Source organism: Manacus vitellinus, unplaced genomic scaffold (assembly GCF_001715985.3).
Source record: "Manacus vitellinus isolate BGI_N305 unplaced genomic scaffold, ASM171598v3 scaffold_152_pilon, whole genome shotgun sequence".
Taxonomy (NCBI): domain Eukaryota; kingdom Metazoa; phylum Chordata; class Aves; order Passeriformes; family Pipridae; genus Manacus; species Manacus vitellinus.
The window spans coordinates 6,761-8,772 of record NW_021939084.1 but is presented as its reverse complement, the minus strand read 5'-3'; the positions used below and the strand labels follow the sequence as shown (position 1 = coordinate 8,772).

At 63.2% G+C, this 2,012-nt stretch overlaps 1 protein-coding gene across 1 annotated transcript in view; it reads left to right on the top strand.

Moving 5' to 3' along the window:
- The window catches only part of LOC108639050 (venom factor-like), a 24,748-nt gene extending 22,946 nt beyond the window's left edge, over positions 1-1,802 (top strand). The window contains exons 4-6 of the mRNA XM_029958423.1: positions 1-91; positions 1,463-1,639; positions 1,713-1,802. Coding sequence (XP_029814283.1) covers positions 1-91; positions 1,463-1,639; positions 1,713-1,802 — 358 coding nt within the window. The remainder of the gene's footprint in view (positions 92-1,462; positions 1,640-1,712) is intronic.
- Positions 1,803-2,012: the final 210 nt, after the last annotated feature.

Below are 2,012 nucleotides of genomic sequence, written 5' to 3'. Positions count from 1 at the left end.
CCTGGACGTGTCGGTGCTGCTGCCGCGCCGGGCCAGCCCCGTCAAATACCGCATCGAGAACCGCAACGCGCTGGTGGCACGGTCTGCTGAGGTACCTGGCACTGTCACCTGTCACATTGTCACCTGTCCCTGTCATCCTGTCACCCTGTCCCTGTCATCCTGTCACCCTGTCCCCTCTGGGCCAGCGCCATCAAATACCGCATCGAGAACCGCAACGCGCTGGTGGCACGGTCTGCTGAGGTACCTGGCACTGGCACCTGTCACACTGTCCCTGTCACTCTGTCACCCTGTCACCGTGTCCCTGTCACCTGTCCCTGTCCCCTGTCACCCTGTCCCTGTCCCCTCTGGGCCAGCCCCGTCAAATACCGCATCGAGAACCGCAACGCGCTCGTGGCACGGTCTGCTGAGGTACCTGGCACTGGCACCTGGTACCTGGCACCCTGTCCCTGTCACCCTGTCCCTGTCCCCTCTGGGCCAGCCCCGTCAAATACCGCATCGAGAACTGCAACGCGCTGGTGGCGCGGTCTGCTGAGGTACCTGGCACTGGCACTGTCACCCTGTCACCCTGTCCCTGTCACCCTGTCACCCTGTCACCTGTCCCTGTCCCTGTCCCCTGTCACCCTGTCCCTGTCACCCTGTCTGTGTTACCCTGTCTCTGTTACCCTGTCCCTGTCACCACCCTGTCACCACCCAGTCCCTGTCACCTGTCCCTGGTCACCCTGTTACCTGTCACCCTGTCTCTGTTACCCTGGCACCTGGCACCTGGTACAAGGCACCCTGTCCCTGTCATCCTGTCACCTGTTGCCCTGTCACCTTGTCACCTGTCACCCTGTCTCTGTTACCCTATCTCTGTCACCCTGTCCCTGTCACCCTGTCTGTGTTACCCTGTCTCTGTTACCCTGTCCCTGTCACCTGTCACCACCCTGTCACCACCCAGTCCCTGTCACCTGTCCCTGTCACTGGTCACCTTGTCACCTGTTACCCTGTCTCTGTCACCCTGGCACCTGTCACCCTGTCACCTGTTGCCCTGTCACCTGTCACCCTGTCTCTGTCACCCTGTCTCTGTTACCCTGTCACCCTGTCACTCTGTCCCTGTCACCTGTTGCTCTGTCACCATATCCCTGTCACCCTGTCACCCTGTCCCTGTCACCTGTCACCCTGTCACCCCCTTGCTGTGACCTGCAGTGTCCCTGTCATCTTCAAGTCCTCCCTGTCCCCTCCCTGTCCCCAGTGTCCCCATCCTTCTCCCTGATGTCCCTCCCCTGCCATCCCCCTCCCTGTCCTCAGCGTCCCCTGATGTCCCCGATGTTCCACCCCTCCCTGTCCCCTCCGTGTCCCCTCCATGTCCTCCACCATCCCTGTCCCCTCCGTGTCCCGCCACGCCGTTGTCCCCTCCCTGTCCCTGTCCCTTCTCTGTCCCCTCCACAGTCCCCGTCCCCCCCAATGGTCCCTGTCCCCACAGACCAAGGTGAACGAGGACTTCACGGTGAAGGCCGAGGGGGTTGGCAAGGGGACAATGACAGTCGTGACCGTCTACAACGCCAAGGTCCCCGACAAGGACGACAAGTGCGACAGCTTCGACCTGCGCGTGCAGGTGGAGGAGGTGGCGGCGGGTCAGTGTCCCCAGCGTGTCCCCAAAGTGTCCACTTGTGGTACCGCCCGTGTCCCCCCCCCCGAATGTCGCCCTCAACGTCCCCGTTGTCCCCGCGCAGGCAACGGGGAAGGGGGGGCGGGGGGACAAGAGGAGGAGGTACGTATCAGCTCCATCAAGATGCACAGCGTCGGCGGCCAGGTATGGGTGACGTGGGACAGCAGGGGGGTTTGGGGACGTCGGGACAATCGGCGGGCGGTGAATGGGGGTGGCAAGGGAGGGACATGGGGAGACAGGGACACTGGGGAACACTGGGGACCAGCAGGGAACATTGGGGACAGGGAGGGGGATACTGGGGACAGGGACATCGGGGAAAGGATGGGGACACTGGGGCCAGGGAGGAGGGTGGCAGGGGAGGGAC